Source organism: Phaethon lepturus, unplaced genomic scaffold (assembly GCF_000687285.1).
Source record: "Phaethon lepturus isolate BGI_N335 unplaced genomic scaffold, ASM68728v1 scaffold43393, whole genome shotgun sequence".
Lineage (NCBI taxonomy): Eukaryota > Metazoa > Chordata > Aves > Phaethontiformes > Phaethontidae > Phaethon > Phaethon lepturus.
In genome coordinates, this window is record NW_010527782.1 from 28901 (window position 1) to 39426 (window position 10526).

Below are 10526 nucleotides of genomic sequence, written 5' to 3' on the forward strand. Positions count from 1 at the left end.
CCACTTACACACATTTTAAACTTTGGATGACATCCAGCAAGAGAAAGATTTTCTTTCCAGCCCCCATTTTAGGGGAAGCAATTTGCAAAGAAGTCAAATTGGCCTTGCATTTTTGCAATAAAGAACCAAGTCATGGTGGTTTGGGTTTTGGTTTTTTTCTTGTTGTTTGTTTGTTGTTTGTTTTGTGGTTTTTGTTTGCCTTTAAGATAAGAGTTGGGAGACAGCTATGAACATTGATGACTGTTAAACTAAGAAAGAATGTTTATTGCTTTGAAAATTTAAGTATTAATATTTGTAATCACTTCAATAACTAGCTGAAGTTTTGGAGAAGTCAACTATCTAGAAAAACTAACGGCCTTCTTCTAAGGCCTCTAAAATCATCCTGCAGAAAGAGGAAGGTAAGCCATGACTCCTGCATGTACTCTTCTGCCCTTCATAAAGTGAGAGAAAAGAAAAACATTAGGTAGATCTTATGGATGCAGCAAAATCAGATGGATGGAGCCGCGTTATCAGCCAACAGTCGCTGGTTTATCACTGCTCACCAATCACAGTACTTACTGCCAGGATGACTCTGTCTCGCTCAAGAAGATCAGCCAGCTTGTGCAGGAGTTGTCCTCTGCTTAGGGCATCCATCTGTCTCCACGGAGACCCCCTCTGGAATGCTGCCTTTGCTGCTTCCACCGCATTATCCACATCAGGCTAGAGTAGCCACATACGCAAGAAAACCTTAGGTTACAAGGAAGGAGCTGGACAATTGCACAGAAATCCCATCAAGCTGCTTCCTAGATGATGTGATGGCTAAAACCAAGTTGTCTGACAAAGCCACTTCCATTTTACTCCTGGATTTGGACCCAAGCCTGCAATAAGTTTTGGGGTTGGCCTGGGCTCATAAACAACCTTGGGGTCAGAGTACCAATAGAGTCTTTCAAAGGTAATTTTATGCAACTGGTTTGTTTATACAATAATCCAGAATCATGTTCCTACTGATACAGGATGCAAGTGACACTGGGGGAGGATGAAGAAACAAGATTCCAATTCTGTTCCCATTACAGCTTCCCTAAGCATGACAGGCCCTTGGCCTACATGAATCATCCTCCTCTGAACAAGTGTAGGAAGGAAAGTCCCTCATGAGAGAGATCACGGTTTTATCCAGGGGAACAATCAAAGCTCAGATCCCACCATTCAGTCCCACTGGAACCCATGCTAGTAACAGTTAACACACTAAAAAAAACTCCCTTAGATTCTAGATCACAGCTCCAGAACACTTCTACCAGATGGAAAGGGTTTTATTGTTCAGTGCTATGACAAAAGCATTTCACCTACACAGATTTAGTGCCACTCATCCCTTCATCTCCCAACTGCTTTACCATGCTCTAGACCAAATCTAACCTTCTTTACCCAAGTTACTACTCAGGTGGACAGTGAATTCTCTGTCTCCCCATACCCCCTCCTCCCAGAGAAGCTTCATGCATTTGCTCTGGCCACGGTATGCCCTGGACTCCTCCCTTCTTCCCACATATGTTGGCTAAAAAAGTAAAGCTAAAGGCAACCTCCCGACCCAATGAAGTCAATGGGAACACTGCCATCAACATTGGTGAGGCCAAGGCTGTACCCCAAGCATACATAAAGCATATTTTGCCCTGGCCTTGGACAGAATCTTGCTCTACGTAATGTCTGGCACAGCCCATGCCTCACTTCAGCTGACAGAGAACTTGCACCTCACCACAATATGTGGCTCAAGGGGTGGGAAAGGAGGGAGAGTTTCAGGCCTTGATCGTTCCTCATAGCACTTCACCAGTTGCTCTCATTTATGTCTTATCTCAAGTCTCTGGGAACAATTAAGAAGTAATCCTCTGTACTGATCCAACAACGTCTGGCCATTCCCCCCTCATGGGGAAATGTGTGGTGCTCAACCAAGAAAAATGTTATGGTGAGACACATTGCTTTCTTACAGCAAAAGTTCATGGAGAAAACAGCAAGTCATCACCCACTGAAATGCCACCTTACACTAAGTTTGGCTCCTTTTCTTTACAAGGAGATTACACAGCTTTAAAACAGTCTGACCTATACTGCCAGGAAAAGAACCCCACCCTTTTGGAAAGGCACTGATGGGGAAACTATTAGAGGAAACTTGTGCTGCTACAAGGGGTTAAGAATGGCTCTGGTCAAGGAAGGGTGCTGGCAAGGCCGACGTAGCAAGCAGCTGCTGTGCACTGGCAGGCATGTCCTGCCTGGGGCCCATCACCTACAGGCAGAATGGGCCTTTGGAACATTTTGCTCCAGTTGAGTTGATCTGGATTCAAACTGGCCCATCACAAAAGCCAGAAGGCACCACCAGCCACTACATGCTTATGTACTCCCCATCCTGCCTGCTGGAATGAAGACTCAAGCTGAAAGGAGGTAATATTTTATGTGACAAAGCAGACAAAGAAACACAAGAAGCATGTCAAGTTTAAACAAGTCTTCCCTTAGCAGCAATTAATTAGCTTCTGTGACCAGGCTGGAAGCACGGATGTGCAGACCATTGGGTCTGCAGAAGCACAGGCCACAGCACAGTATGCCCTGAGTACCGATGGACTTCCCACCACCCTGACACTCACAGGAACAGGGATGAGATGGCTTGTGGGCAGAAGACTTCAGTGCATGCCCAGGTCTTCCCCATCCCATAAACATGGGAGCACCTGAGCCCTGCTGCAGCTCCTGCAAATACTAGTTGTCTTCATTCTTGTCTCTTTTCTTGGACATGCTGGGTACACATAGCAGCTTGGAGACTGCAGTTACTACCACACAAGCAAAAAGGCCTTCCCAAAACACCCTCAGGGACAGCACCACCAAGTGAGATCTTGTGCGCCTGCACAGCCTCAATAGGCGTGAGAGACCAGCAAAAACAAGGAAATTCTTCAGGAAGGCTGAAATGCCATTCTTAATCCATCCTGTTATGACTAGGCATTAGGGGAGTCTGAATGGCATGTTCATTGCAGGCGTGTTGCAATAGGTAGGCACAATGCGTGACAAAGAGACTCGTAACTGTCAAGGTGCCAGAGACACACTATGGTATACAAAACCACAAGGAGGAGGAGGTCCCTGCATACTGGTGCTCAGTTCTGATCTATACAGATTTACTGAGTATTACATAAAAAGCTCCACTAAGAGAATATTAAGATTGCAAAGTCAAGCATTGCAGCGTTGGGAAATGCCTGCAAACCTTCATACCCACCCTGGATGTTTGCATTATGATACAACCCCCAGTTACACAACTGCATACCATTTTCCCCTGAACAAACTCATAACGCTCTTTGTTCTAAGCTACCTCCTCCACCTCAAGTCCTGCTTATTGCTGCTCCATTTCTATCCTGCCCTTTTTTCCTCTCTCCTGCCTCAGCAGCAGGCTGCCAAGCACAGCTGAGACCATCACCCCACTGGCTCTGCAAGTAGGAAAAAACACCTGCAAAACAGCACTGCTGTGCTTCAGGCCCAGGGTGTACAACACTACTTCAGTTTGGCCAGTAAGGAGACATGCCAGGGATGAAGCACACCCAGTGGAGACTGTCTTTCTTCAATTCAATTACTAACTTCTTCAGAAAGCCTCTATTGTGCACATCTTTGGAAAGGCACTTTTCTGACATGGGCATTCTACAGTCTCTCAGTTAGAAGAGATTCCTTGACTTTCTCCCCTGCAAACCCTCTGCAAACAGTCTACACATTGCATTGTTCTAACTTTTGAACCCAAGTTCAAACCAGCATCTTAACAGCCCGAAGCATACAAAACCATTATTGAGGGCACTGAAAGTCTGCTGTAGGGAGTAATAATCCTGCAGCCTCTTATCTCAGCCTGCCACTGCAATCTGAGGGGGGCAGAATGACTGTGAACAAACCCCTCTTACCACCCTTCAAAGATCCACACGGGAGAGCAAACTGCTTAGAAACAATCATGACAGATGCTCCACAGCATCAAGTTTGCTCAACAGTTACAGCTGTGGACCTGCTGCCCACACTCTGTGGCAGCCAGCTGAGCTGGCCACTCCTTTGAGGAAGGAGCACCTTCTCCCCTTGCCCTTGGTGGATGTTAGCAAGCTCATAGAAGAAGAAAGCCTGTCTTCAAGTGTTATCAACAGCACCAGAGAAATGACAGTGGTGCAAGTATTTTTGCCTTCCCATGGTAACACCAAGACAGGGTGGAAGTTCTGGTGCTGCACTATTCACCGGGGGCAGAAGTCTAATGAAGAAAGATATTCCTTCTCTATTATCAACCTGGCAAACACTTGTACACTAAGCCGTTATTTAGGAGGCAAAAAGCCTCCAAGCATCCAGTGGAATCATTTGCTGTTTTATTTTCAGCGCTTCTTTTTCCACACAAGATTTTCCTTTATCCCAACTATCCCATCAAGGGCAATTTTGTCTTAAATCCTGCATCTAAAGAACAAACAACAAAACCTTTGCTCCTAGCCTCATAAAGCATTGGCCAAGTTTCAGCACCAGACTAAACTGTCATTGCTGAGATATAGGCTGCCAAATTCCCACCCCTCACGTGCAGCCTAAGCAAAATACACTGCGTGGCCAGGGAGGGGCAGGTTGCTCTTCAGTGCTGGGGAAGTGGAGTCCTGCTCCCAGCCTGCTGCGAAGCCAGAGCCAACCCTGGCACAGCACAGCTGAAGACACAGCCAGTTCCAGGAACTGCCACCCCTGCCGTGGTACTGACCAGCACAACCAAGTATGGTGGCACGTGGGGATAAGACACTGGAAAGCACCACCAAACACAACTTACCGCTTTCTGTGGTAACTCCAACAGACTGGAGTTACACACCTAGGAGGGGATGTTCAGCCAGGGCAAAGGAAGTCACAAGGGACTCAGTTTGCTAGAGGACAGTGGAACATGATCAAACCAGTAGCCAAATAGCTAGTTTGGGATGCTTCTCACCCGTGATTGCTTTCTAACTAATCCAGATCCCAATCTAATCCCACTCAATCCCTCACAAAAACCTACTTAGAGCAAAAAATCCCAGTTTTGTAAAAAAATGTGTGACGTAAAGGGGTGGAAGAAGAGGCTTTCAGCACCCAAGGTACAGCTAACTTACATTCTTTCCTGCAATTATTCTATGCGCCAAGGAGTCAGCCACCTATGCTGAGCATCCACTGGCAGAAGCCTCCACTGACTGGCCCCAAGGAAAGGTTTACAGTGACTCTCCTGCCAGCCAGAAGCTGAAAGTTATCCTTGAATTCAGGCAGGGACAAGTCTCAGGGAGGCAAGATGCAAAACTGGTTGTTTAGTTCTGCATAACAATTTTCTTTAACCAAGCCATTAAGAAGCAGGCTTTAAATGCTCATGTAATGGTCTGTAACTGCTTGAGGGGACACCGATCTCTTGAAACAATAACAACGTCATGGTTTCTGCCTAGCAAAATACAGTTGCATCAGAGTTAGCTTCAACTACACTGTTTACATGTCATTGCAACTAAACACAGTTGTGTCCTACCCAGTTTGTATAAAGAAATTACAGATAATGTTTGTTTCTGCCTCAATCTGTAATTGACCCCTGGATGCAGAGATTCCCCCTGGCAATAGGTCTCAGAGGTTGCTTTAGTGCCATCCAAAAAGAACAGCTACCTTACACACTATTTGCATGCAGGCTGGAGATACATATTGCCAAACAAGTTTGCTCCCATCTCCAGAGGTGTCAGGCTTTATACTCTACACAGTATAATAGCAGAAAACACATTGCCCCTGCTCAACTAGTACCACTCCTACTAGGAAAGGATCCCCAAGGTAACCACCTGGCTGGAAACCAGGCACTGGGCCTCAAAAGTGTTGGACAACCTTAGATACCAAGAAAAAGATACCAGAGTACGGGCAGAAGTGCTCACACTGCCCATCACTTACTGCCACCAGCAATGAGCAGCCAAAGCACTGGTAGAGTGGAGAAGCTGTGAATCACCTTCCCATGACATACTGCAAAAAGCCAGCTCTTGGGCCAGCTCTCTCAAATAGATCAGGCCAGTTATCCCATACGTGATGAGCTGTTTTGGACAGAAAGTATCACATCTGATTGTTTCTATCCTCAGACTGTTACCAAACCCAAGCAGTTATGCCCCAGGCTACTCTACAGTGCACCAGGGCTAGGGACTACTAAAGTTCTTGAGAGATACTGGTTTGATTTTAACTGGGAGTTGCCACATTTGCACAGGAGGCCAGAACCCATGACACCAATTGGAAAACCAGCACCACATCTCTAGCAGAAAGTGGGCAGTGTTTGCATGACTGAGCTTAAATTCCCCAAAGCACTCAGGTTATTCTTTGATTGTGTTTAAAAAAGGGCAGGTTCCAGTTCAGTGTCTCCAACAGGCTGCCATGCGGCTTGCTTATAAAGCACTCCCAACATGAGGCCCAAGTTCTGTCAGGGATGTGCATATGCCATCATTGCTATTTCCTCAGACTGGGTGCTTCCTTCCAGTCTGTAACACAAGAACAATGCTAAATCTCATTCCTCTGACAGTGTTCGGCAGGCAGCTCCTACCAGGGAAAGTGACTCTGCTGAGTTGGACAGGATTTATCCCACCCACCCAGTGTAATTCTTGAGCAGCACATCTAGTGTCCCAGACCTCCAGCTCATAGTCTGGCCAGATGTACGTTGTCTTAAAAGCCAGCTTTTCCTCTGTGTGCTTCCCTGCAAAAGGGAGTCCCTTGGAAACTGTCTTTTGCACTGCCTTTCCAACAACACTTACCTTGTCTCCTTCCTCAATGTCACAAATTTTCTCCAGCGTTGAAGGGTTGTAGGTGGGGAACTTCTTTCCACTTGTAGACTCATGCCATTCATTGTTAATAAATATCTGAAGAGAGAGCAAGGGGAGTGGGATGGGGAGGAGAAAAAAAAAAATCCACTGATGTAGACAATGCAAAAAACCACAAGTACTCCTCAAAGGTCCCGAGGCTCTTCAGTTTCCATTGATGGCAGAGTCAAGCGTATTCAGTCTCTCTCCCAGGGAGACTATTTGCGATACAGACAGCATTTATCCAAACTAGAACCTGAGCCAGAGAACAGATGAAAAAGCCTTCATGCACCCAGTTAGTTTTGAGCAAGAGGACGACAGAGGATGGGGCCCACACATAACACCACAATTTGGCAATGAGAAACAGACAGTTTTTGAAATACATCTCCATGGGAACAGCAAGCAGACACCAAGAGAAACTTGTATGGTTCAGGCAAAAGGAGCCCCTTGTTACACACTATAAATGAAATGTCAGCATACAATATTACTTGGTTGTTTGTATCCTGCCCTGGGCTACTTCCATAACTTGCCCCCCCCCCTCCCCCCAGCACTGTCCAGAGGAGGGTAAGTACTGGCTTAGTTCTACCCCACCAACCCTTGTTACAGGCTAGATCAAGCCTCCCACGTCACTTGGAGTTGTCTGTGACAAGATTCAAGATTTAAGTGTTTCAAAATATTGCATTTCCAGAACAAGAACAAACAGTCCCAGTGTTGCGTAACTAAAAATGCATTAAATACTAGAGTGTTGTTACTCACTGTAAACAGAACATGAATACCTATATACAATTAATTGATTCAACATGCATCTTATCCACACTGTGATCTAACTTGGCAGTGTTATATTTTATAAATATACTTTAAGTAAGATTAGATGAAGTAATCTTTATTAGTAGCCTGTTAGCGGCTGTAAGCTAGTACTTTTACTTGGAAGTCATCCACATTTGCAATCTTGTTTATGAGTCTCTACACACCACCAGGAGATTAATGTTGCATCCCTTACATTTGGAATTCCCTCTGCTTTGGGTCATAGATTTCTTTCCTTGGGCATCTTTTTTCCTGAAAGGAGTTTCTCCTGACTATTTCTGCAAAAAGCATCAGAGATGTAACTGGCATAGAAGCTGCACTTTTGGACCTACCTGTTTCAGATAGGCAGAGGAAAAGAAAATTTTGGAAAAAAAAATTGTCAAGTAAAGTCACAGAAAAGATACAATATTAGAAATATTAACTAACTGACACAAATGCTCCTAAATTACCTCTATTATCCAAATGTTGCATTTTAACATTTACACATTTTAACTTCAGTTTTCCTTTGTTTCACTAATGAAAAAAGTCATATTATAAGTGTGGGAGATATGACAGGAACTGTAAAATTACAGCATCGGGTATACGCTTACAAGCTAAGGATTGGGGAAGGATCCCATTTCTCCTCCACATTCACCATTAATTCTATGTGAAAGGGTTGGGATGGGAAAGCAATGTTCCTATAAGAAATAGTACAACACAAGAGTGACAGGATCAGGCTGTTTTAAATGTAAGAAATACAGTGGCATCATTCTGGGAATCACACCACATAGCCTGAGTCTTTGGTGCCAGGACTTGAAATCAAACAGAACAGCATAACAGCCATTCGTGCTTCATGCCCAGGATCTGGGACACGGGACTGTGGACAGATCACTTCCATCACACATCCATGACAAGCATTAAGCTGCTCCATAAGTAAGATCTTTGTTGAAAATTTTTCCTCTCCCCCAGCCCCATAACTAGTAGAACTGAAAATAAAAATCTCCGCTAAGCAAAGTGCGCCGTCAGCTGTAAACATCTGGTGAAACTCAGAGCTTGTAGAAAACCCCTTGCAGTTTTCATAAAACTGACTGTGGCTCATTATTTTCTCAGATGCATCAGGAGCATCAGATCAAATGTCAGATTCACACTTTTAATTGACATTGGTTTCCACTTTTAAGAGACTACCTTGATACCTTCAGTGAACAGAGTCTCTGGTAAAACTCTGGAGAATAAAAAAACCCGTGTTTTAAAACATACATGGCTACAGGATCAGATCCCAGAGGAGTATTTAAAAGTGTTCACAACAATAAAAATAACAAAAAACAGAACATTTGAATGTTTAAGAAGAACCTTAATGGCTAGGTCCATTTTGGACACAGGAAAGAGCTGTTTGTGCAGCATTACGCCATTCTGCAATCAGCAGCTGCAGATCCAATTTGCTGCCAAATGACAAGTTTACCTTACAAAGAAAAAAGTCGATAAATTTGGGATGTTAAAAATTAATCCAGTTCAGTGATTATCACTAATTGTTAATCCATTTCAGTACTTCAGATGCATAATTCAAATCAACACCTCAGTGGATAAGCTATCGCTGTTTACTCCTTCTCACTGCAAGGGAATGAACTTCAAGTTCTGCTTTTTTTTTTTTTTTTAATACTTGATACAGAAACATAACAGTAGTTAATACGCTCATGCAGCCCCTCCAGCTCTTTTAGTCCAGCCACATAGTTCAAATTATGGCAGTCAAGGCTGCCTAGCAGCGTAACCAGCCAGGATATTTTCCCCACTGCGCAAGACAGCGGGTCAGGCTGTTGTGGAACAAAAAGAGACTCGGCTATTGCAGAGCTGCGGCTGTGTTAGGGAGCAGGGGTTTCCACAGCGGTGCTCAGCTCCACACCAACGCCAGCCTCACCTCTGAGGGACAGGGTTATCAAGCTCAGAAGCCTTCGGTAAATCCAAAAGGTCAGGAGTGACTGTTTAAAGGTCTTTTAAAAGGAAGATCGATGGAGAGTGGAGAGATGCATCTTTGTGTGCGCTTGCTGCTTGACTCCTCATCCTGCGGGGAGGCCATGGAGGAGCTCTGTCGGGACAGTGAGCCACCAACAAGATGTGCGTGAACGCCACTCCTCTTTGGGAACTGTGGGGTGGCCCCAGTCCCATCACACGAGCCCTTTCATAAGGCCCAGTCCTGCAGGACGCTGGCCCTCCTCCATGCTCCCTGCATTCACCAGGGCCCAAAAACACTTCCTGGCACTGAACCCCTTCCCAGCAGGGCCCCATCCCACCGCAGGGGAGCTTCACACCAGGTCGAGGACAGCTGAACAAAACACAGACAAGCAGCTTCCTCACGGATAAAGGCTTTCTAGCCTCTGCCTAGGCTCACACCCTCCAAATCCGATTTTGCTGAGCGCTAACGTGATGCTAAAAGCATTTACCATGCGGGTTTGTGAGTGCTGCACTGGGTGCTTGGGAAGATGGCTGCCAGGGTGGCCGGGAGGGGACAGGCCAGTGTGGCACCACAGCCCTCACACAGCAGGCCTGCTGCCGATCAGCACCGGGGCCTGCCACACAGCCAGGGAGAGGTGCCAGTGGGCACCTGGGGTGGCAGCACCGCAAGTATTTTAATTTTTCTGCATTTTTTTTCTCTAGAAAAAAGTTGGTTTCTTGGGCTTTAGAGTTTGGGACAACTGCAGCTCCCCTGGAAATGCCACGGTCATCTGCTTGCTCCACTCACTCAACCACCCTTATTTACCCCATAAGCCTACTGTCTAGAGCAGCAGGAGGAATTAAAAAAAAATAAAATAAATGACAGTGAGGGAGAAAATTTTATATTAAAAAAACTATTACTTCACCACCAGCCTGACTCCACCAAGCATCAGTGACACCACGGCGAAGCCTGCTGCCCACCTCCCGTCGCCAGCTCACCTTGGTGTACTTCACCTCCAGGCTCCGCAGGGGCCGCGGCAGCGGCGGCACCTT

The 10526-nt window shown here is 45.6% G+C and overlaps 1 protein-coding gene across 1 annotated transcript in view; it reads right to left on the bottom strand.

Annotated features, from left to right (window-relative positions):
* ALDH1A3 (aldehyde dehydrogenase 1 family, member A3) overlaps positions 1-10520 on the bottom strand; it is a 34457-nt gene extending 23937 nt beyond the window's left edge. The window contains exons 1-3 of the mRNA XM_010283478.1: positions 10473-10520; positions 6720-6824; positions 559-699 (exon numbers count right to left, since the gene is read on the bottom strand). Of these exons, the coding sequence (XP_010281780.1) occupies positions 559-633 (75 nt within the window). The 5' untranslated portion in view covers positions 634-699; positions 6720-6824; positions 10473-10520. The remainder of the gene's footprint in view (positions 1-558; positions 700-6719; positions 6825-10472) is intronic.
* Between the last annotated feature and the right edge of the window lie 6 nt (positions 10521-10526).